General features: G+C 40.6%; 2 protein-coding genes across 4 annotated transcripts in view; one reads left to right on the forward strand and one right to left on the reverse strand.

Annotated features, from left to right (window-relative positions):
* The window catches only part of ints7 (integrator complex subunit 7), a 64,518-nt gene extending 53,552 nt beyond the window's left edge, over positions 1 to 10,966 (reverse strand). Inside the window, exons 1-4 of one of the 2 annotated variants that reach the window (XM_078557021.1) lie at positions 10,832 to 10,966; positions 7,638 to 7,767; positions 7,391 to 7,537; positions 6,492 to 6,629 (exon numbers count right to left, since the gene is read on the reverse strand). In XM_078557021.1, the coding sequence (XP_078413147.1) occupies positions 6,492 to 6,629; positions 7,391 to 7,537; positions 7,638 to 7,767; positions 10,832 to 10,925 (509 nt within the window). In that variant the 5' untranslated portion in view covers positions 10,926 to 10,966. Of the gene's footprint in view, positions 1 to 6,491; positions 6,630 to 7,390; positions 7,538 to 7,637; positions 7,768 to 10,800 lie in introns of both variants that reach the window. The other variant, XM_078557022.1, reaches the window with a different exon arrangement.
* The window catches only part of dtl (denticleless E3 ubiquitin protein ligase adapter), a 166,065-nt gene that overhangs the window by 122,254 nt on the left and 19,320 nt on the right, over positions 1 to 24,491 (forward strand). The window contains exons 1-6 of one of the 2 annotated variants that reach the window (XM_078557023.1): positions 11,076 to 11,157; positions 16,652 to 16,774; positions 17,432 to 17,530; positions 19,908 to 19,969; positions 20,060 to 20,180; positions 20,273 to 20,338. In XM_078557023.1, coding sequence (XP_078413149.1) covers positions 11,109 to 11,157; positions 16,652 to 16,774; positions 17,432 to 17,530; positions 19,908 to 19,969; positions 20,060 to 20,180; positions 20,273 to 20,338 — 520 coding nt within the window. In that variant the 5' untranslated portion in view covers positions 11,076 to 11,108. Of the gene's footprint in view, positions 1 to 11,075; positions 11,158 to 16,651; positions 16,775 to 17,431; positions 17,531 to 19,907; positions 19,970 to 20,059; positions 20,181 to 20,272; positions 20,339 to 24,491 lie in introns of those variants that run through there. The other variant, XM_078557024.1, reaches the window with a different exon arrangement.

A 24,491-nucleotide genomic window follows, 5' to 3' on the forward strand; every position in this document is an offset into this window, starting at 1 on the left:
ATTTGAGATGCTGACAGACCTGGCAAGTCTTTCCAGCGTTTTCTGTTTTTGTTTAAAACAGAAGTGCACGAGGGTGGTGGTGTGGTGTGTGTGTGTGTGTGTGTGTCTGTGTGTGTGTGTGAGAGAGCTAACAGCAGGAGTTCCTCGTTATCTCAATTGGATATGGTGTTTTTGCATGTGCTCTGACATCTACTTCTCGTTAGCTAAGATCCATGCTGGACACAGTGAATGGTCATTTAGGTGTCATACAGGAACCATCTCTTCAAAATGCTTTCAAATGTGTAAAACTGTACATAACAATTATATATTAATCAGCATTCTAAACTATGACAACCAGTTCAGATTCAACATCTGCAGGCTTTAATATTAAGGCAAAATGCTGTGGGTAGAACTCTTAAAATGAACGTAATCCTTGCCGCAATATACGCTTTTTAAATCCATGTACAGAACACGAATTAAAGTCCAAACTATAATAAGAACCTCAGAATTCTTTTAAAAATATGATAGGGGACAGAGGAAATGCAGTGGAAGTGGTTTATACAGACTTTCAGCAAGCACCTCATCACTAAAAAATATAGAGCAATCTTCACATTTTCATACGCATAGTCAATGAATTACATTTGCAATGCAGTCATTGTTGTTACATAACTAAATGGAAAGGTCAATGGAATTATTAATAATAGAAAATGGTTAGAGAACAGAAAACAAATGATGAGGTAAAGCTTTCATGGACTGCAAGATATGAGTTGTGTTAACAAGGGCTTGTGCCAGTGCTGCTCTTATTCCAACATAAATGATACCGATTTAGGAACTGAGGAAACAATATTGATATTTTCTGATGATGACAAATAATGGGTTTGGATGATAAATTGAAACAAGGAGTGTGATAGACTGCAGGCGAACATAAATAGGCTAACAGGATGGGACAGTAGTAGCAGATGGAGTTTGCTTTTTATTAAAAAAAGCAGTGCAACATATTTTGAGAGTAAAGATAAAGAATTCAAATGCAACTTAAATGGTAATATTCAAATTGTAGTAGAGGGGCAGAGAAACTACAGATGCACGATCATTAAAAGTGGAACTCTCAGCCACAAATTACTGTTGAAGCAAAATATGTTTAAAATGAATTGAATAATTTCTTGAAAAAGACTTTTAAAGGATAAAGGAAGTGAGGAGAGTGGGATGAGACTGGATGGCTTCTGTCACAGAAACATGAGCACAAACTTCATAAGTCAAATGGCCTATTTATATATTTCACAATCATGTACCTTGTTATTCTAAAAATGAAATATTCTAGTTTTGCAGCGTGTTCTTGCTCCTGGTTTCAGTACAGTTCAAGATCATTAGACTTGGTACAGTAAGTCCTCACTATAAGTTGCCCCACTTGAAGTCATTTCACTATAACACGGTTTACTCCTCAAGGCCTTTTTTGTGATTTACATTGCCATTTTCGACTTTACGTTGTCTGCATTGTAGCCACACCCCCACGGCACTAAACTCTGGGCCAGTCGCCACCATGTTCTGATGCCGAAGCTGCCGCTGCGTCACCAGAGGCCCTAGCTGTGGGCAGAGACAGGCAGCAAGCAAAAGGTTGAGCTGAAAGAGTGCTGTGGGTGAGACACAGAAGCTGTGCTACTCAGGGCTTCTTTGGGTGATTTAGTGTTATCTAATTTGAATGTATATAGTATGTGTTATATTCCATGATTTATTTTGTTTTGCAAGTCATTCCAGCCAGGAACATGCTGCACATGTATCGTACAGTATTTCAACTTGTACATTGTTTTTTCCAGGCAAATGTCCAAAGGAACCTGACTCTGGCTTTAACATCAATTCCTATGGGAACCCATGATTCACAAACTTGTTTCACTTAAAGTCACGATTATCAAGAACGCAACCACAACTTATATAGAGGGCTTGTGTAACAGTAAGCCTTAGCTTAACTGCAAAAGCAGAAGTTTTCACAAAACAGCAATAAACAGCTGAAAGCTCTGCCTTATTTCACATTCATTTAATCAGTGAATTGTAACAAAAATCATTTAAATTTGCTTAACTGATCAAATTTTACTGAACTGAATTGTCAACAAAGCAACTTTATACTGAAAGTTTTTAAAATCATTAAAAAGGAACCAATGGCACTTATCCACTTTGTCTGGCAGCTGGCCATCTTTAATATGCCTGCCTCTTTCATTGCACAAAAAAAGTGAAAGACAACATGCTTAATAAGTGCAGCTACTGGTGGAGAGAGGTTACGCAGATGGCATAATCAGGTTCAAATAAATTGAACTGTGTTGTGTTAAGTTATTTTAATATCAGCTTGTATGGATTAATCATCGAATGAAACAGAACAACATGCTATTTGGTCAACCATACCAACTCTTGTTAGATCTATCCAGTTAGCCCCACTTCCTTACCCCTTCAGAGCCCTAGAAATTGTTCCTCTTCAAATGTTTATTGAATTCCCTTTCAAATGTTATTGAAACTGCTTCTACTACCTTTTTAGGCAGTGAATACCAGATCACAACAACAAATAATGCAAGAATTCTATCCTCGTTGTCTCTGGTTCTTTAGCCAATTACATTAAATCTCTGTCCTCTTATTACTCCCCCTTCTGCCACATGAAACATTTCCTCTTTATTTTCCCTATCAAAGCCCTTCAGGATTTGAAACACTTGGTGAGACCACACCTGGAGTATTGTGTGCAGTTTTGGTCTCCATACCAAAGAAAGGATATACTTGCTATAGGGGGAATGCAGCAAAGGTTCACCAGGCCGATTCCTGGGATGGCAGGATTGTCGTATGAAGAGAGATTGGGCTGACTAGGCCTGTATTCACTGGAGTTTAGAAGAATGAGAGGAGATCTCATTGAAATGTATGAAAATGCTGACAGGGCTGGACAGACTGAATGCAGGGATGGTGTTTCCTCTGGCTGGGGGGGCCTACAAGAGGTTAAAGTCTCAGGATACGGGGTCGGCCATTTAGGACTCAGATCAGGAGAAACATCTTCACTCAGAGGATGCTGAGCCTGTGGAATTCTCGACCACAGAAGGCTGTGGAGGCCAAGTAACTGAATATATTTAAGAAGAAAATGGATAGATTTCTCGGCTCTGAAGGCATCAAGGGGTATGGGGAGAAAGCAGGAGAATGACGTAGAGATAGATGATCAGCCATGATCATACTGAATAGCGGAGCAAACTTCAAGGGCCAAATGATCTTCTTCTGCTCCTATTTTCTATGTTTATTTGTTCATCTCATACACTTTATTTGCTACTTTTATTTCCTCTTTCAATTCTCCCCTGTACTTTTTATACTCAGCTAGGTTCTCTACTGTATTATGAGCCTGACATTTATCAGGAGCCTGCATTTTCTGCTTAATTTTAAAATCTATATCTTTAGTCATCTAGGGAGGTTTAGCTTTGGATGCCCTTGCTGTTCCCGTCTTGGCAATCACAAGTCTGTACCAAAACTGCCTCCTATTTTGAAAGCCTCTCTTTCCTAATTTGCTGTTTTATCTGCTAATCTTTGGTTGCAATTCATCTGGGCCAGATCCTTTTCCAACTCACTAAAAATACTCAACTGGAGGAGGGCTAATTTCACATTTAATTTTCCTCGTTCTGTGCTATTATGATATTGTGATCACTGTTTCCCACATGTCCCCCCCACTGACAAATGCTGTATTTACCCCACTTTATTTCCCAGAACCAGCATTGTTTTCTTCCTCATTGGGTTGGAAACATACTGAACAAGAAAATTATCTTGTACACATTTCAGCAATTCCTCCCTCACTTTGTTCTTTACAATGTTATTTTACAATGTATATTATTTTAACTAAGATCCCGTTATCACTGCTCCGCAATTCTGGCCTATGTCCGAAATATGCCTGCAAATTTGTTCCTCTACCACCTCCGTGTCATTTTGTGGCCTCCTGTCTATACCCAGACGTGTACAGGTCCTCTAGTGTTCTTTAATTCTAACAAAATAAATTCAATCTTTGAACCTTCAAACACGTCACTCCACTTCAATGCTACAACATTTAATCAGTAGTGTTGCCACCCAACCCCATTTCTTTCCCTTCTCTATCTTTCCTGGATGCTTTGCAACAAGGATTATTAAGTATGCATTCCAACCCTTGTTGAAGTCAGGTCTGTTATTGTCGCCATATCATGATCCCACATGGCAATTTGTGCACTCCAAACATAATACCATAAGATGTAGGAGCAGAAGTAGGCCACTTGGCCCATCGAGTCTGCTCCGCCATTCAATGAGATCATGGCTGATCTGATAATCCTCAACCCCATTTTCCTGCCTTTCCCTCATAACCCTTGATTCCCTTACTGATTAAAAATCTGTCTATCTCAGCCTTGAATATACTTAATGACCCAGCCTCCACAGTCCTCTGTGGTAAAGAATTCCACAGATTAACTATCCTCTAAGAGAGGAAATTCCTCCTCATCTCTGTCTTAAATGGGCGACCCCTTACTTAGATTATGTCCACTGGTCCTAGGCTCTCCCCACAAGCCCCCTAAGAATCATAAACATTCCAATGAGGTCGCCTCTCATTCTTCTAAACTCCAATGAGTACAGGCCCAACCGACTTAACCTCTCCTCATAAGAAAATCCCTCCATCCCCGGGATCAACCTGGTGAACCTTCTCTGGACTGCCTCCAATGCCAATATATTCTTCCTTAGATAAGGGGGCCAAAACTGTTCACAGTATTCTAGGTGTGGTCGAACTAGTGCCTCGTATAGCTTTAGCAAGACTTCCCTATTTTTATACTCTATTCCCTTTGAAATAAAAGCCAACATTCCATATGCCTTACCTATTACCTGCTGAACTTGTATGCTAGCTTTTTGGGATTCATGCACGAGGGCCCCAAATCCCTCTGTGCTGCAGCTTTCTTCAGTCTTTCTCCATTTAAATAAATATTCAGCTCCTCTATTCTTCCTGCCAAAGTGCATAACCTCACACTTTCTCATTATATTCCATCTGCCATGTTTTTGCCCACTCATTTAACCTGTCTATATCCCTCTGTAGACTCTGTCATCCTCAGCACTTGCCTTCCCATCTATTTTTGTGTCATCCGCAAACTTGGTGATAGTACATTCATTTCCCTCATCCAAGTCATTTATATATATTGTAAATAATTGTGCCCCCAGCACTGATCCCTGTGGCACTCCACTAATTACAGGTTGCCATCCTGAAAATGCCCCCCCGTATCCCAACTCTGTCCTCTCTTAGTTCGCCAGTCCTCTATCCATGCTAAAATACTAGTCCCAGCACCATGGGCTCTTATCTTATTAAGTAGCCTTATGTGTGTTACCTTATCGAATGCCTTTCAGAAATCCAAATATATTACTGGTTCCCCTTTATCTTTCTCGCTTGTTACCTCCTCAAAGAATTCTAATAAATTTGTCAGGCATGATTTCCCTTTCATGAAGCCATGCTGACTCTGCTTGATTAGATTATGCATTTCTAAATGCTCTATTACATCCTTTATAATAGGCTCCAACATTTTCCCAATGACAGATGTTAAGCTAACTGGCCTATAGTTACCTGTTTTTTGTCTCCCTCCCTTTTCGAATAAGGGTGTTATTCATTGGCAGTTTTCCAATCCTCTGGGACTTTTACAGAATCTAAGGATTCTTGGAAGATCACTACCAGTGCATCCACTATCTCTGCAGCTATTTCCTTTAATATCCGAGGATGCAATCCATCAGGTCCAGATGAATTATCTGCCTTTAGCCCCACCAGTTTCCCGAGTATTTTTTCTCTAGTGATAGTTATTGTATTTATTTCCTCCCCCCTTTTGCCCCATGATTATTTAGTATTTTTGGTATGCTATTAGCGTCTTTTACTGTGAAAACTGATGCAAAGTATTTATTCAACTCCTCTGCCATTTCCTGGTTCCCCATTCTTACTTCCCAGCCTCATTCTCTAAGGGGCCTATATTGACTTTGGCCTCTCTCTTCCTTTTTATATATTTAAAGAAACTCTTACTGCCCGTTTTTATATTACTTGCTAGTTTGCCTCACATTTCTCTGCACTTGCTCCTTCATATTTCTGAACTATATTTTATTCCAATGATGTTTATCTCTCTCAATCCTCTGTGGACCTCGTTACTCTACTCAATGCTTCATCCTAGTGCCCAGCCCCCATGCCAATTCGTTCACTGATTTTGCATCAGCTAGAATACCTAGCCCAGAACCTGCAGATTACCAGATTCTTTCTGTAAATAAAACTACACAGCAAGGCGTCCTGGATTTGGCTGCCACTTCACAGAAATGATTGACCAACACTACCTACAGTCTCGTGAGGGGCACAGAAGCTACCCACTACATGCAGCAGTTTTGTTGATAATAATATATTAAACATATGTGCCAATATGAATGAATATTCTTTCATCTTATCCAAATCAGAATTGAGATGCAATTATTCTCAAACATCAGTGTTATGGCAGGGATAAATGTAATTTAAAAGCTCTACTTGTACTTACTTGGATTGTGCAGAAAAATGGGCAGCAGCAAAAATGGCAGCTTCTACTTCGATATTATCATGTGAATCTAAACTCTGCCGAATGCTGTGGTGAGCATTTTTTCTGTCAGGAATAATAGAAGCCATACTTCCCAGCATTCTGCAAAAATATAGAATCCAGTGAATCATACTTTCACTGATTAGGTACACAATGATTGACTGACACACTCACATGCTATCATGTGAATTATACAAAGTTGCAGATCACAAGAGCACTGCTCTTGTAAGTGCAATGCTCATATCACCCCAGGTGGCTTGAAATTCCTCTAGGATATGCCTAACACATACAATACATAAGACAATTCTTGATAAATTCTAGTCAGTTGATTTTTATGAACACACACCAAAGGAATACCTGTTACATCAGCACTTAACATTAATCAAGAAGTATATTGCAGATGAAATTGGAGAAACGTTCTAATAGATATACACAAGGCAAATGACTGTTTATTGGACTAAGTACCAAGCTATAAGTCAATTAAAAGGTGTAGATGATATCAAGTCAGAGCAAATCTTGATGGGCTTACAATGAAAAAAACTAAATTAAATTACCTTGAAATTACCCCCATTAAAAAAATGATATGCGTACCACAATTTTATTCAGTTTGAGGCGTGTTTTTGCAATTGACTCCTGGGAAATCCCATGACCAATATAGCAAACACCTCAAAATAAATAACACTCTCAACAGATTTATTAATCATCACAGTTATAGAGGTCAGTGTGATTGTAGTGTTGTTTACTTACCAAATGTTTTTATAAATTTGATTCATTTATTTTGGCTAAATATCTGTAAAGTCACAACAAATACTACCGGCTCAAAGGCACAGTTTGTTTTGACCCTTCATTGGAATTTTGCCTACCGGAGAGTGATAGCTCTGGCCACTGGATCATTGCTGTGGATTACTGAGAAGACTCTCTTCACAAACTCGTCAACGTTCAAGATTTTCTCCAAGTGCTTTTCACTCTGCTGAGTCACCTTTAGTACACACAATCTCAAAAAGTTGTTTCTAAAGGAGGGAATCATTAAAGTTAGTTAAGTCATATTTTTTAAAACAACTATAAAGGAGTAATTGTTAAAATACCCTTTCAAGAGATTGCAATGCTTACCCAACTCTGAAGATGTCTGCAAGTTTCAAAAAAGCAGAGTTTATAAGAATCGGAAATGGGTACTTTTGGAACAGCCTAGGGAAACGAACAACTGCTTCACACTGCTCACCAAGTTTCCCTGATCTCAGTCCTTGAGAGATAGGATACAAAACATCACATTGGAACTTCAACTCACTGCACCACATTTTAAGGTTTACATTATTTATCATACAAATCAGGTCAAAATCACTAATTTTTTTATTTAACATTTTTTGCACTTTTAAAAGTTAAAATTCTGAATCTTTCTTGGGAAGCAGGTAAAACACAACAGCTTTGTTTGTAGCAGAGTTCTATTTGCAAACAGTTCTGACCTCTACTCCTGGCTGCTCATTGAGCCATTCCTAAACAAAAATCAAAAATCACCGTTTCGATCTATCCTCCTAACATTTTTAAAATTTATTGTAATGTACTTCTCACAATTAGTTTCAATAAAAAATACAGCATTTATTGAACTGTACTTCTAATATGTATGTTTCGCAAATGGGAGATCCCAGCCCAAATGCAGATGCTTGGAATGAGATTCTCATGATTAAATGACGGCATGAAATCCCACCCTCAAACAGTTATCTTCCATTCCCCAATTTGTTTCACACTGCCACTCTTGGCTCCTTTGTATTAGTGTTGATTTGCTCAAGAAATTCAAATCTGCTGCAGTCTGTGAACACAAATTCCAGTGGTCTCAGCTGATGGAAATTCTCATCCACAGCCAAGTGGGAAGCTCAAAAAGCAGCAGTGTTAGCAAAGAGTCGAGAGTGGCAGTGAATGGCTCAAGAGAATATTGCCTCCATGAACTGGCAGAGTGGAAGAGAACCTTTGTGAATCAGATGGGTTTTGGGGAGAAAAGTGGGTCAATTGGAGCAAGGAAGGAGGAAAAGGTAGGTGAGAAGAGCATTGCCTTCAACTGAGAAAGAGAAAAGCAGCACCTCTATGAAAGCATTTCATGGAATAAAAGGAACAGCAGCAATGTGGATACAAAATTGGCTGAGTAATAGGGAACAGTGAGTAATGGTTAATGGATATTCTTCAGGCTGCAGGAGGGTTTGTAGTGGAGTTTCCCAGGGGTCAGTATTGGGTCCCTTCCTTTTCCTGATATATATTAATGATCTCAGCCTTGGTGTACAGGGAACAATTTCAAAGTTTGCAGGTGATACAAAATTTAAAGCATTGTGAACTGTGAGGAGGACAGTGCAGAACTTCAAAAGGACATAGACGAGTTGGTGGTTTAGGCTGATAGGTGGCAGATGAAGTTCAAGATGGGGAAGTGTGAAGTGATCCATTTTGTCAGAAGAACATGGAGAGACAATATAAAATAAGGGGTGCAACTGTCAAGGGTGTACAGGAGCAGACGGACCTGGGTGTATATATTGCTAAGTCATTGAAGGTGGTAGAGAGCAGTTAATAAAGCATACAGTATGCTAGGCTTTATTAATAGTGGTTTAGAGTACAAGAGCAAGGAGGTTATGCTGAACTTGTATAAGACCTCAGCTGGAGTATTGTGTACAGTTCTGGGCGCCACACTTTAGGAAGGAAGTGAATGCATTGGGGAGAGTGCAGAGATTTACAAGAATGATTCTAGGGATGAGAAACTTCAGTTATGAAGATAAGAACATAAGAAATAGGAACAGGAGCAGGCCATTCGGCCTTTCGAGCCTACTCCGCCATTCAATAAGATCGTCTTGTGTTTCTGTTTCCACGTTGCCATCTAACCCCGATAACCTTTGATTCCCGTGCCTCACAAGAATTTATCTACCTCTGCTTTAAAAATATTCAATCACCCCGCCTCCACCACCTTCTGAGGCGCAGGGGTCCAAAGTCACACAGCCCTCAGAAAAAATTTCTCATCTCTGTCCTAAAAGAGTGACCCCTAATTTTAAAATAGTGCCCCTAGTTCTGTACTCAACCACAAGAGGAAATATCCTTTCAATGGATAGATTGGAGAAGTTGGGACTGTTCTACTTGGAGAAGAGAAGGCTAAGGAGATTTGGTAGAGGTGTTCAAAATCATGAGGGGCCGGACAGAGTAGATTGGGAGAAACTGTTCCCATTTGTAAAAGGATCAAGGACAAGTGGGCACAGATTTAAAGTAATTTGCTAAAATGAGACAAGAAAAAAACTTGTTCACACAGCAAGTGATTCACGTCTATAATGCACTGCCTGGAACTGCGGTGGAGGCAGGTTCAATCGAGGCATTCAAGAGGATATTAGATGATTATTTGAATAGAAACAACACATAGGGTTACAGGGAAAAGGCAGGAGAATGGCGTATAATGCTCATTAGTGAACTGCTGCAGACGAGATGGGCAGAACTGCCTCTTTCTGTACCACAGCGATTCTGTGAAGTGGTGAGCATGGAAGTAAGAGTGGCTCTGTGGACTTAGGGGTGGAGAAACAGATCGATAGAGCCAATGAACTTGGGAGCATGAAGAAGCGTAAAAATAAGGCTGCTTTATTTGTTGCTTTAAATTTTCAGTCAGTGTTGCTTGGATTTGACACTTGAAATTGTGCTCATATAACAGCTTTGATGCATTTTTGCTCATAGCCCACTGCACAATATTTCATTTGGGAATTCTAGATCACAGGGTAACTGACTTATTAGTGGATTTGCAGTCAATTTAAATGAATATTCTAACAGCATTTAGACCATGTTAGAAACCTAAAAAAAGTAAACACAGAACAGATTTGCCAAAATCATCTGTATTATGGAAAGAAACAGAGCCATTCAGGATGCATATAATTGTTCATTTTTGAAGGACAATTTGCAAATTGTGTGTCTTTTTAACCTAAATAGACAGTTTCACTCCAATAACCAAGGCGGAGTTATAATATGCCGCTTTTCTGAAACTAAAAGCGACAAAATCAATTCGCATCCGTCAAACAGCGGCCGTGTTGAAATTGCGCTTACAGATTGAAGAGTTTACACCCAATTGTATTAGACCACCACCGTCAAAAGGCAGACTTGCGATGAGAATGAAAAACAAAACGCCGCTGCTACTCAGAGATGGTCTAATTCACCCAGATGGATATTTTACAGCCAGCTCCGTGCCGCACTGGAAAGCATTTCCCGAGTTTGTGAGTGAGATGGGCCACATACAGGCTCTGCCGACACCCGGCAGTCACCAGCTCACCGCTACGCCCGGCAGTCACCAGCTCCGGTACCTTTATCCAGCTCCATCAGAGCCGAGTTCGCGTCCATCTCCTGTTCACCATAACCACCTTCCGACAGGAACGGCCTAGCGGCCGCCAACGCCATAACTACAACCACCTCGGCCTCAAACCGCCTCCTCCCAGTAATGCCACTGGAGTGGAAGTGACGGCGCGAGTTACTTCCGCTCGGCGACCAATCAGCGCGCGTGACGTCTATTTGGCGGGAGGTTGATTAAGGGGAGAGCGCGGGAGTTGCAGTGCTTTAGTTCAGTAACACTGACTTTGCAAGATGTTGTTCCGTGCTGTTCTTAATAGCAGAATTCGCAATAAAACGCGGGGTGAGAGGCTACTCTACTTTTTCTATTAAAGGATTTTATTTTTTTTAAAGTCGTGACGTGTTTGTAACTTTCTGTAGTAATGCTTGTTTACATTTTATTAATCAGAATGTTTCTCTAATATCCTGGACCAACTTCTTATATTTAAATATAAACTTATCTCACTTCATGTTTTTCGATTATTAATTTTAAAGATACAAATTTCCTGAAGGTTAATTGTTTGAAATGCATGTTGCAGTAAAGCTTATGGTGACTATCTAATTATATTGCAATATGTCGGTTCGAAATAACTGCTCTGTTATTTTATTTACGATATTGGTCTTAATTGGTATTGGCTTTAGAGGAGAAAAGTTATTTTCTGACGATTTACAGTGTGTGTTGGTGAGGCTGATAAGTCATTGCGTAAAATAACCAGGGTCAAGTTATTTCCGTTAGATATATTTGAATGAGTTTAATCGAGCCTGTAGATGAATCCTTTTTGAATGGGGACTAGCAATAAGTTTTAGTTTTTAACTTTGTTAGATATTTTCCGAACTGCTAAAAGGGAAATTACTTTTTTAAAAAAAAGGAATCCAACTTAGATTAAGTCCTGTTCATCTATTGCCCCCTGTACTTGCTGATCTATATTGGTTCCAGGCTAAATAACGCCTAGGTTTTAAAATTTGTATCCGTTTGCAAGTTCCTCCCTTGCCTCGCCCCTCACTATCTCTGTAATCTCCAGCCCCTCAGCCATTGCATCCCTGGTTTTAATTGCTGCACCATTGCAGGCCACGCCTTCAACTGCCTAGGCTCTCAGCCTTGAAATTCCCTCCCTAAACCCCTCCACCCCTAGACACTCCTCAAAACTAACTTTGACCAATCTTTTGTTTATCTTCCTTTATCCCCATATCTTTCTAGGTGTCATATTTTGTTTTATAATACTACCGTGCAATTCCTTGTCTTTTTTCTCTATTATGTTAAAGCTGCTATTTAAATACAAGGTGTTGAATCTGTTTGTGAAGAGACTGGAGAAACTATAGATGAAAGACGGTTAAGTGGAGTATTAAAAGAGATGTTTTGTTGGGGACAAGCCATTTCTACTGGCAGTAGATTGGTAGCTGAGGTGAATATTTTTTATCCAGTGAGTTGTGACAATTTGGAATGGATACCTGAAAGGCTGAGGCAACTTTAGTAGAAACTCTCAAAAGGGAATTGATGTGTACTGTACTTGAAAAGGGAAAATCCTGCGCTGTGGGGAAGTGCAGAGAAGGACTAATTGGATAGTTCTTGCAAAGGGATGCTTTGGGCTGAATGGCCTCTTTGTGCTATAAGATTCTATGTTAGTTGTTATCATGTGTTATATATACGTTTCATGGATATTTTATACATTACTCTTATGGCACACATTTTCTATCAGAGATATTCATTAGGTACTTGAGTGGATGTGGAGCACTGGAGATATGATGCACCATAACAGTAAGGGTCAGGCTAGGTGGAACAGGGAGTCAGTCTCCTGTTAGTCATTTTTGTACGTTCCTATAATGAACTAACTGATTTGTGTTGCTATTTGAGTTTTGCCTTTCAGTTCACTATTTATATCTAACAGTAGTTAAATAGCGCAGAATGTTGCTGGAGGAAAAATTCAACTTGAGATGCCATATGGTGCAGGAAGCCCACCATCCGACTGTTTTTATTGTGACATACATTTAAAATTGCTCCCCAGAGGCAATGTACTTCCACCTGATTCTAATTGGAATGGAGCTGCACAGATCAGAAAGATCCCACATTATCTCTTCTCAGCACAGATTCATCTAGAGTGCCACAATCGACCCTATGCTGAATCTCGTGGCTCAATGTTGAAAAGTGTAGATGTTGGATGAGAATGAAATTGAGATCAGCTGTGATACTTTTGGATTCGTGTATGGTTAACTTGAATGTGGCTCTGGATGGCTGGCCTTTGGTATGGGAAGGGACAAAGCTGAACAAAAATTTAACTCAACTAACTTGGTTGAGTATTTCTCTTCAAATTTCCTTTTGGATACTGCTTTCTTAGTGCTTCATTTCTGTACAGACTACTGTAAATTTGCATATGTGGAATATCTGATGCATAGGAATTAGAAGCAGGAGTGGGTCATTTGGCCCTACGAGCCTGCTCTGCCATTTGGTAAGAACATAGCTGATCTAACTGTAGCCTGATTTTAAAAGCAGATACAAATTGATACACAAGATAAGTTGTAAAGGTAGTAATCTCTGGATTACTCCCGGCATGTCACAGTAGTGACCATAGGAGCAGAAGGATAGAGCAGATGGATGCGTGGCTGGAGAGATGGTGCAGGAGGGAGGGCTTTAGATTTCTTGAGCGTTGGGACCATTTCTGGCGGACCTGTACAATTGGATGGGTTACATCTGAACAGGAATGGGATCAACATCTTCGTGGGGATGCATTTGGGGTGGAGTTAAACTAAATTGGCAAGTAGTAAAAGTAATTCAGAGGGGAGAGAAGTTGAGATGAAATTAGAAGTTAAAACGCTAGAAAGTGAGTGAGAAGACAGAGGAAACATAGGCTAGATAAGAAAGAAGTGAGTTTAGCAAGGCTAAATGGAATATAATTTAATGCAAGGAGCCTGAGGAATAAGACAGATGAGCTGAGGGCACGGATAAGCACATGGGAGTCTGATATCATAGCTGGGACTGAGATTTGGCTAAAAGAAGGGCAGGATTGGCAGCTCAACATTTCCTGGTTTTGGAGTATTCAGACGAGATAGAGAGGGGGATAAAAGGGGAGGGGTGGGGGGGTTGCAATATTGATCAAGGAATCAATTAAAGCAGAGAGGAGGGATGATATCTTGGCAGGATCATCAAATGAAGCCATATGGGTAGAAGTAAAAAACACAAAAGGGGCAAACATGCTGCTGGATGTGTACTTTAGACCCCCAAACAGTCAGGGAGAGAGAGAGGATCAAATGTGTAATCAAATTTCAGAGAAATGTAAGAATAATAAGGCAGTAATATTAGGGGACTTTAACCCAGATATTAACTGGGATAGTTTTAAGTGTGCAAGGTAGGGAGGAGCAAAATTCATAAGTTGCATCCAGGAGAACTTTTTTAGCCAGTATGTAGAAAGCCCAACAAAGGGACGGGGCAGTTTTGGACCTAAAATTCGGAAATGAGCCCAAGCAGGTGGAAGGCGTATCAGTAGGGGAGCATTTTGGAGATAGTGACCATAACTCAAGTTAGATTTAGGATAGTTATGGAAAAGGATAAGGTTGGGCTGGGAATAAAAGTTCTAAGCTTGGGGAAAGGCTAATTTTACTAAGATGATATACGATTTGGCCCAAGTGGACTGGGAGCAGCTACTTGCAGATAAAACTATGTCAGAGCAGTGGGAAGCATTCAAGGAGGAAATAGCGAGAGTACAGGGCAAATGTGTTTTTGTAAAGACAAAGTGGGGGACCAAGTCTGGAGAACCCTAGATGTGAAGGGACATAAAGCTTAGGATTAAGAAAAAAAGAGAAGCTTATGACAAATACCAAGGGTTCAATACGGCAGAGTCCTTAGAGGAGTGTAAAAAGTGCAGAGGGGAACCTAAAAAGGAAATTAGGAAAGCTAAGAGAGTGTATGAGAAAGCATTGGTGGGTAGAATAATAGAATAAAGGAAAACCCAGAGGGGTTTTTTAAATATTTAAAGAGCAAGAGAGTAACTAGGGAAAGAGTAGAGCCAATTAGGGACCATAGAGGTGATCAGTGTGTGGACCCAGAAGATGTGGGTACAGCCCCCAATGAGTGTCAGTCTTCATAATGGAAAAGGACAACGCAGGTATAGACATCAGGGTGGAGGACTGTGGAATGTTAGAGGAAATTAACCTGAGAGAGAGGAGGTACTGGCGGTTTTAGCTGCCTTAAAAGTGGATAAATCTGCAGTCTCGGATGAGCTGTATCCCAGGCTGTTGAGGGAGGCAAGGGAAGAGATATCAGGAGCCCTGGCAGTAATTTTCAAATCCTCTCTGGCCACATGTGAGGTGCTAACGTTGTCCCATTATTAAAAAAGAGAGGAAGGGATAGACCAGGAAGTTACAGGCCAGTCAGTCTAATCTTGGTGGTGGGGAAGTTACAAAATTCTGAGAGACAGAATATATCTGCACTTGGAGAGACATGGATTAATCAGGGATAGTGAGCATGGATTTGTTAAGGGAAGGTCATGTTTGACAAATTTGATTAAATTTTTTGAGGAGGTAACCAGGAGTGTTGATGAGGATAATACATTTGATGTGGTCTACATGGACTTTAGCAAGGCTTTTGATAAGGTCCCTCATGGCAGACTGGTCAAGAAAGTAAGATCCCATAGGATCCAAAGCAAAGTGGCACGTTGGACCCAAAATTGGCTGAGAAGCAAGCAGAGGGTGATGGTAGAGGAATGTTTCTGTAACTGGAAGTCTGTTTCCAGTGGGGTTCCACAGGGTTCGGTGCTGGGGCTCTTGAAGTTTGTGGTGTACATAAATGATTTGGACTTAAACATAGGGGGTATGATCAAGAAGTTTGCGGATGACACAAAAATTGGTAGGGTTGTAAGTAGTGAGGAGGATAGCCGTAAACTGCAGGATGATATCAATGGACTGGTCAGATGGGCAGAGCAGTGGCAAATGGAATTCAACCCGGAAAAGTGTGAGGTAATGCACTTGGGGAGGGCTCACAAGGGATGGGATTACGCTATGAATGGTAGGACCCTGGAAAGTACTGAAGATCAGAGGGACCTTGGTGTGCATATCCACAGATCCCTGAAGGTATCGGGACAGGTCGATAAGATGGTTAAGAAGGCATATGGGATACTTGCCTTTATTAGCTGGGGCGTAGAATACAAGAGCAGGGAGGTTATGTTGGAACTGTACAAAACGCTAGGCTACACCTGGAGTACTGTATGCAGTTCTGGTCACCACATTATAGGTAGGATGTGATTGCACTGGAGAGGGTGCAGAGGAGAATTACCAGGATGCTGCCTGGACTGGAGGGTCTGAGCTATGAGGAAAGATTGGATAGGCAGAGGTTATTTTCCTTGGAGCAGCAAAGGTTGAGAGGGGACCTGATAAAGGTGTATAGATTGTAAGAATCACAGTTAGGGTGGATAGGAAGGCACTTTTTCCATTTATAAAGGGGTCAATAACAAGGGGGCATAGATTTAAGGTAAGAGGTAGAAGGCTAAGAGGGGAGTTGAGGAGAAATTTTTTTCACCCAGAGGGTGGTGGGAGTCTGGAACTCAGTCAGAAAGTGTGATTGAGTCAGAAACCCTCGTAACGTTTAAGAAGTATTTAGATATTCACTTGCATTGCCATAGCTTCCAGGGCTGTGGGTCAAGCGCTGGAAAAGGGGATTGGTGTAGTCAGATCTTTGACTGGTGTGGACGTGATGGGCCGAATGGCCTCTTTCTGTGCTGTAAACGTCTTGAGTATTAAGTTGTGCAAACATTTGTTTATTGTTTGTTGCTTCTCCATCACCTTCAGTATAATTTTAACTTTCCCATCAGAACCTCACAGCTACCCCTTGGAGACCCTGCTGCAATATTACCAATGCAATCAACGGGATGAACACACTTCATATGGTGACCTCGGGGTGCCAGTTCCTCCTTTTGTCTGCTTGTGGTCGACAGGTAAATTGACCTATGCACTTCATGCACACTTAGTGCATCTCACTAATTTTCATTGAGAGTAGACGTTAGTTTGGGATCTTGATATAATCTGCAGTTCCAATAGTTGGAAGCTGTAAGTTTGATTGCCACATAACCTGAAGTTACAGCATGATTATCCAAAGCAAACAATTAATGCCTCTGAAATGTTATTCAGTATATTGATGGGAATAAAGAAGGAGAAATAACTAATCTGATTCAAAATGCATTAGTAATTCAAGTATGTGTCTTCCCTTAATTATGTTGAGAAACAATGCACATAAACCAGTTGGACATTCAAAGTGTGGTGAGGAGTTTGAGTTTTAGTGCTGTGACATTTCACGCTGCCAGCTGTAAGAATTGGAGGTGTTATTTATTTAACATACACACTTCAGTTGAGAAATGTTTTGGATGGTATTAGAGTTGGCATCTGCCTATCCAACTAGAAGAGCCTCCATAAAATTGTACAGAGAGAATCATACTCATCAGACTTAAATCCTAATATATGTTGATACAAAATTGGGGGATCCCTTCTTATTCTTCATTTGTGTAACTTAGTATTGGTCTCCATGTGAAAAGGGCCATGTGCAAATGAGTTATTATCGTTATGCTGATTGATTTTTTAACATGACTGCTTTACAGCTGAGCAGTTACATCAGGTCCTTGGAGTAGCAAATGAAGAAGGTGTAGTCAGGCTGTATGATGCGGAACATCACAACAAGGAGGACCCAATTTTTCGAGGTGTGTGAAGATTTTGTTGGTTTGCTTTCCTTTTTTTTTGGCAGGGATGTTTCTAAATTTTGATAGTTTCACACAACTATACTTTTCATTTTAAAAATGTTATCACTATTTTATAAACACAAATCCTTCATCAGCAAAGTGATGAAGTATTGTTGACAGTGCTATCAAGCAGCACTTTGTTGGCAATAACCTGCTCACTGACACTTAGTTTGGGTTCTATCAGGGTCACTCAGCTCCCAACCTCATTACAACCTTGGTCAGAACATGGACAAAAGAGCTAAACTCCAGAGGTGATGTAGAGTGACTGCCTTGACATCAAGGCAGCATTGACTGAGTGTGGCATCAAGGAGCTCAAGCAAAACTGAAGTCATTGGGAATCAGTGGGGGATGGAAATTTTTCCACTGGTTGGAGTCATGCCTAGCACAAAGGAAGATGGTTGTTGGAGCTCAATTATCTCAGTCCTGGGACATCACTGTGGGTGTTCTTCAGGGTAGTGTCCTAGGTCCAACCATCTTCAGCTGCTTCACCAATGACCTTCCCTCCATCATAAGGACAGAAGTGGGGGTCAATTCGCTGATGATTGCACAATGTTCAGCACCATTTGCAACTGCTCAGATACTGAAGCAGTCCATATCCAAATGCAACAAGACCCAGACAATATCCAGGCTTGGGCTGTGAAGTGGCCAGTAACATTCGTGCCACACAAATGCCAGGCAATGACCATCTCCAACATGAGAGAATCTAACCATCGCATCTTGACATTCAATGGCATTACCATTGCTGAATTCCCCACTATCAACATCCTGGGGGTTACCATTGACCAGAAAATGAACTGGACCACCCCTATAAATATTGTGGCTAGAAGAGCAGGTCAGAGGCTGGGAATTCTGCAGCAAGTAACTCACCACCTGACACCCCAAAGCTGAGGCACAAGTCAGGTGTGTGATGGAATACTCTCCACTTGTCTGGATGAGTGCAGCTTCCACAACACTCAACAAGTTCGACACCACCCAGGAAAAAGCTGCCCACTTGATTAGCACCCCATCCACCACCTTAAACATTCACTCTTTTCAGCACCGAAACAAAGTAGCAGCAGTGTGTGCCATCTACAAGATGCACTGCAACAACTCATTAAGGCTCCTTGGACAGCACCTTCCAAACCCACAACCTCCATCACCTAGAAGGACAAGGGCAGCAAATGCATGTTGTTCTTCGAGACATACCATCCTGACTTGGAAATATAATCGCCATTCCTTCACTAACACTTGGTCAAGATCCTGGAACTCCCTTTCTAATAGCACTGGGTGTTCCTACAACACATGGACTGCAGCAGTTCAAGAAGGCAGCTCGCCAACACCTCATGGGCAATAAACGCTGGCCCAGGTAGCGACACTCACTTCTTGCGAACAAATATTTTTTAAAAACCATCCAGTTAAGATATAGCTGTAATAGTCCTTCTTAGTGCCTGAAGGATAGAATGGTATCACACTAACTGGATTCCTGCTCAATTGCTATTGTAGCTCTGTATGAAGTTTAGTTGCTTCCTATGGCCTTTTTTTCCCCTGTCTCCAGTTCAGAGGAGTCATATAGTCAATCAAATTATCCACTTCTTGGAGCAGTGGCTCCAGTGATGTGGAGAAGTTTTTCCTCTGAAAGCACTGAGCTGTTGGCCTAAGCTGTGATGTTGGATATAGCCATTCTCAGTAGTGGTGCATGGCGCACTAGGCTTGGGCAAAGATACAGGTGCTTCTAAAATGGCCTGAAAGCAGCTCACTGACAATTAAGGATGAGCAATAAATGTTGGCTTTGCCAGTGATGTCCAGTTTGCGAATGAATTAAATAAAATCTAAAGTACCGTGTGGAGATTTTGATAATTTAAACTTTAACTTAAAGACGAAGCAACTCCTAACTTAATTCCAATTTCATGAAAGGTGTTTTTGTGATATATCATGGTGATCCCTGGCCTGTTTAGCATAATGATACCAGAATGCATTCATGGTGAGATTTCAGCTGTTTATTATAAATAATGAAATATTAAATGCATTCTTTATAACTGCTGTAAGTGGCAAAGAATGTAAATCTCCCTTCTCATCCAACAATGTATGATACTGTTCTTCGCACTGAATTACATGCCCCCGTACCCCTTATCAATGATCGTACTAGTGACAGACCTGTAACTGTCGACTACCCACCCTAATGATTTGAAATGCTGTAGACTTAATCTAATTTTGGAAGGGCAAAATTGTTCATGGTTTTTTACAGCTTAAATTGACATTGTATTTCCCACAGTTTTCTTGTACTGAGGTCCCAGTGACAACTGCGTCTATGTTTTCTAACCTAGTTTCTACTCACTAAATTAGATTTTTATGTTTCCAGCATGGTTGGCTCACAACAATGCAGTGTTTGACCTTGCGTGGATTCCTGGAGAGCCAAAATTAGTAAGTATGTTTTCCTTGTACATTCCTTTAACGGGCAAGAGCATGATGACAGTGCTGTTGAACATTTGAGCTTTTGTGTGTGTTTTGAAGGTTACAGCTTCAGGAGATCAGACAGCAAAACTGTGGGATGTGAATGTGAGTGAGCTCCTTGGCACATTTAAAGGGCACCAGTGCAGCCTCAAGTCTGTGGCATTTGGAAAGCAGGAAAAAGGTACTGTTTTGAAATGTTTTAATTTGTAGACTTTATCTATACAGGGGGAAAAAAATCATTTCATATCTTATCCATTTTTGTTTTTTAAAAAGCTGTATTTTGCACTGGTGGAAGAGATGGCAACATAATGGTCTGGGACACTCGCTGCAGTAAGAAAGGTAGGTGTTGCCTAAAGATAGTTACGTGAACACATTTTATTCACGTGGCAATAGTGTTTAATGAGTTGTGTTTTGGGCATTTGGATATTTTGAGAATCAGAAAATTTACTATCACTAAACCTTTTTTCAAACTTTATCTTCATCGCCTCACATAATCTTGAGTCCCTCTGTCATTTACATTCATTTTGCAGTGCACCCTTGACCAAGCCACTGCCATTGAAATTATATAATAAGCCCCTGAGAGGTACACGAGAAATTCTTGGCAACCCCCACCCCCTGCCTGGAGACCTCTCTCTGATGTTTTGAAAAGAACATTGGAATTTGAGAATATGGACACATTACTCAGTAGGAGCAGAAGTAGGCCATTCAGCCCATTAAGCCTGCTTCGCCATTCAGTAAGATCATGGCTGATCTGTTTTGTGTTTTGAATTCACATTCCTGTTTACCCCTAATAACCTTTTGAGTCCCTTACCAAACAATAATCTGACTACCTCTTCCTTAAAAATACTCAATGACCCTGCTTCCACCACCTTCTGAGGCAGAGTTCCAAAGTCGCACAACCCTCAGAAAAAAATTCTCCTCATCTGTGCCTTATAAGGGCAACCCTTAATTTTAAAACAGTGCCCTCTAGTGCTGAACTCACCAACAAGAGGTAACATTCTTTCCATGTCCACCTTGTCAAGACCATTCACATCAATCAAGACACTCTTTGCTCTTCTAAAGTCCAGTGGAAACAAGCCCAGCCCGTCTACCTTTTCCTCATAAGACAACCTGCTCATTCCAGGTATCAATCTGGTAAACCTCCTTTGAACTGCCTCCAATGCATTTACATCTCTCCTTAAATAAGGAGACCAATACTGCACGCAGTTTCAAGATGTGGCCTCGTCAGTGCCCTGTAGAACTGAAGTATAACATCCTTACTTTTCTTTCAATTCCTCGCCTAATAAAGGATAGTATTCCATTAGCCTTCTTGATTACGTGCTGTACCTGCATACTAACCTTTTGTGACTCATGCACTAGAACACCAAGACCCTTCTGCACCTTGGAATTCTGCAGCCGTTCTCCATTTAAGTGATATTCTGCTTTCCCTGCCAAAGTGAAAAACTTCACATTTTCCCACATTATATTCCATCTGCCAGATTTTTATTCACTCGCTCAACGTCTATATCCATCTGCAAGCTCCTTTAGTCCTCTCCCCAACATACTTTCCTATCTATCTTTGTGTCATCTGCAAATTTAGCTACCGTGCCTTTGCTCCCCTCATCTAAGTCATTGGTGTAGATGGTAATAAGTTGAGACCTCAGCAAAGGCCCCTGCGGAACTCCACTCGTCACATCCTACCAATCAAACACCCATTTATGCATTCTCTGTTTTCTGCCAGCCTGCAAATCTTCCAACCATGCTAATATATTACCCCCTACACCATGAGCTTTTATTTTCAACAATAACCTTTGATGTGGTATCTTACCAAATGCCTTCTAGAAATTCCAAATACAGTATGTCTACAGGCTCCTCCTTATCCACAGCACATGTTACTTCTTCAAAGAACTGTAATAAATTGGTTAAACATGATTTCCCTTTCCCAAAACCATGCCCACCCTTCCCGATTACCTTAAGCTTTTCTAAGTGCCCAGCTGTAACCTCGCTAAGGATCGATTCTAATGCCTTCCCCTTGACAGACATCAAGCTAACTGGCCTATAGTTTCCTGTTTTCTACCTTACTCCCTTCTTGAATAGAGAGTTTATATTTGCTACTTTGCAGTCTGATGGAACCTTTCCACAATCTAGGGAATTTTGGAAAATTAACACCCAATGCATCTACTCTCTCATTAACCACCTCTTTTAAAACCCTAGGATGAAGTCCATCTGGACCCAGAGACTTGTCAGCCTGCAACTCCGTCAGTTTGCTCAGTACCCTAGTGATTGTAATTTCACCAAGTTCCTCTCTCCCTTTCACTTAATTAACATCTATTACTGGAATGTTTTTTGTATCCTCTATATTGAAGACATAAGCAAAATATTTGCTCATTTCATCCACCATTTCTTCTTATCTGGTATTAACTTCCCATTCTCACTCGCTAGAGGACCAGCACTCACTTTACTTGCTCTTTTCCTTTTTACATACCTGTAGAAACTTTTGCTGTCCGTTTTTACATTTCTAGCTAGCTTCCTGTCACACTAACTTCTTTTTCCTGATTAACCTTTTAGTCATTCTCTGCTGTTCGTTATATTCTGACCCACTCACCTTTGCAGTTAGATGCTTTTTCCTTAAGTTTGATGCTTTCCCTAACTTCTTAATTAAGCATGGATGGTGGGTCCTCCCTTTAGAATTTTTTTTTATATAGTAGGAATATACTTATCCTGAGTATTCTGAAATATCCCCTTAAACATCTGCCACTGCTTCTCTATTGATCTAGCCTAGTACCCCAATTCACTTCAGCTAACTCGGCTTTCTTGCCCACATAGTTGCCCTTATTTAAGTTTAAAATACTGGTCTTAGACCCACTCCTCCCTTTTAAGCTGGATGTAAAATTCAATCATATTGTGGTCGTTGCTACCTAAGGGTACATTCACTCTGAGGTCATTAATTATTCCTGTCACATTACACAATACCAAGTTTAATATAACGTGCTCTCTAGTTGGTTCCAGAAAGTGCTGCTCGAAGAAACTATCTCAATAGCATTCTATGAACTCCTTATCCAGACTATTACTTCCAATCTGATTTTCTAGTTAATATGTAGATTAAAGTCACCCATGATTATTGCCATCCCTTTAGCACCCAATATTTCTTGTATAATTTGTCCTACATTGTGGTTACTGTTAGGGGCCTGTAGACCACTCCCACTGGTGACTTCTTTGCCCTGCTATTTCTCATCTTCACCCAAACTGGTTCTAAATCCTGATCTCCTGAACCAAGGTCATCTCTAACTAATGCCATCCTTGATTAACAGTGCTATCCCTCTATCTTTATGTGGCTTCCTACTGGCTGCTGATAGACTTGTAGGCCCTTCAGAGGCACCCACAATCAAATTTTTTTCCCAGTACCTTCCAATGCTAATAGGGGATGTGGAGAAAAATTGAGGTAGTCTTCTTGGAAGTAGAACAGTGGGATTAAATAGAACCGTCAATGCCACAATTTGCTGTTGACTAGATTCAGCTTCTTCTGGCTATCCAATTATAAATATGCATTTTAAGGGTAACCATTTCAGCAAGTACTGTAAATGATTTTCTGAACAGGTAATCGTTGCCTCTTGGGCGTTTTTTTTTGCTGGCTGTAAAGGTTTTATTAAAACTGAGTTCAAATGGTCTGAACCCACTTTGCAGTGACTTTGACACCAAGATTCCAGTTCAAGCACAAAACTGGCTTAAAAAGCTAGTCATGGATTGCTGGTAGCAGAAACAGGAAAAAAAATCTTGATAGATTACAGGGGTGTGCCTTTTTTTTTTGAAGTTGAAAACCAAGATGCAAAAGAGCAGAAAGAGCTTTCATCTGTACTTGGTTTTGTTATTGACGGCTTAGAAGTGCTTGATGCTGACACTGGCTGTGAGATCATTTTGTTCTCTTTGAACTGATCTTTTATCTTCCTTGTAAAATTCACATTAAGAACTTGAATTTTTCATTCGTAAACTGGGACGATCAATGTGTTGCATTGCAGTAAAATGTCTTATCTAAAAGAGTGTTTCTCAACATCTTTTAAGAGAAATACACAATGTCATGAAATCACTCAGTTGTACATCAGAGAACTGCAATTTACTCCATGTGGACTCTGCATAGCTTAATGCACTGTGCAATGCTGGTGGATTAGAGTTTTCAGGTTCGTGTGGTCTCTTTTCGGCTCCAAGTATTACATATGATTTATTTTTCATTTCCTACTTCAGAATCAGTTCTACTGATGAAGTGGTGAATTAGGGCTCGCCTAAGTCAGGAAACATTTGTTGGGTTATGTGAAAAGAGGAGGAGACTGGGTCTAATTAGTTGGTTCTTTCAAACAGCCAGCACAGGTACTGAATGACTTGTGTGACTGATTCGAAGTCTTACGTACCACTGTTTTAAGCCAATGACCTGGGTGCAGATGTTCTTAGTGGGTTGGGTGCAGGCTTTTATTCTTACACCCAATAAAATGGGAGAGGGACATATGTGTAACAAAATGAG

The sequence above is a fragment of the Cetorhinus maximus genome, chromosome 14 (assembly GCF_964194155.1).
Source record: "Cetorhinus maximus chromosome 14, sCetMax3.hap1.1, whole genome shotgun sequence".
Classification (NCBI taxonomy): Eukaryota; Metazoa; Chordata; class Chondrichthyes; order Lamniformes; family Cetorhinidae; genus Cetorhinus; species Cetorhinus maximus.